The 541-nt window shown below is 40.7% G+C and overlaps 1 protein-coding gene across 1 annotated transcript; it reads left to right on the top strand.

Annotated features, from left to right (window-relative positions):
- Positions 1-11: 11 nt before the first annotated feature.
- Positions 12-537, top strand: LOC105460454 (glucose dehydrogenase [FAD, quinone]-like; the record flags this gene model as incomplete). The annotated part of the gene is made up of 1 exon (XM_011706910.1): positions 12-537. A coding segment is annotated over exon 1 (430 nt), but the record flags the coding sequence as incomplete, so codon positions are not given.
- Positions 538-541: the final 4 nt, after the last annotated feature.

Raw genomic sequence — 541 nt, 5'->3', positions numbered from 1 at the left:
TAACAAATCGAACAGGACCATGGACGAGTCCGGGACATATCGAGACCCTCGCTTTTGTCAATACAAAACAACCACATAAACACATCGGTCTACCGGACATAGAATTTATGTTTACTGGTATTCAACCAATAAATCATTTAATGAGGAATTTTGAAGATGATGCATCCCTACGGATTAAATATAGTGACTGCTATGGCTGGTACGCGGTGCCAATATTGTTGAAACCAAAAAGTCGTGGTAGAATATCGTTGTTGGCTAATGACGTCAACGTTAAACCAGAGATCGTACCAAACTATTTCCATGATCCAAATGACGTCAAGACGATGATCGCCGGTATTAAAACTGCGTTAAAAATTGGTCAAACAAACACAATGCAGGCGTTCGGTTCTCAGTTGGTAAACATTACTTACATGGAATGCAAAAATTACAAGTATGATTCTGATGCTTATTGGGAATGCATGATAAGAATACGATCTTCCACACTATTTCACCCTTGCGGCACTTGTAAAATGGGACCCCGTGGTGACCCAACTGCTGTCGT

Source organism: Wasmannia auropunctata, unplaced genomic scaffold, assembly GCF_000956235.1.
Source record: "Wasmannia auropunctata unplaced genomic scaffold, wasmannia.A_1.0 LD321578.1, whole genome shotgun sequence".
Taxonomy (NCBI): domain Eukaryota; kingdom Metazoa; phylum Arthropoda; class Insecta; order Hymenoptera; family Formicidae; genus Wasmannia; species Wasmannia auropunctata.
Note: the sequence above shows the minus strand (reverse complement) of the source record. Positions and strands in the feature narration are given on the sequence as shown.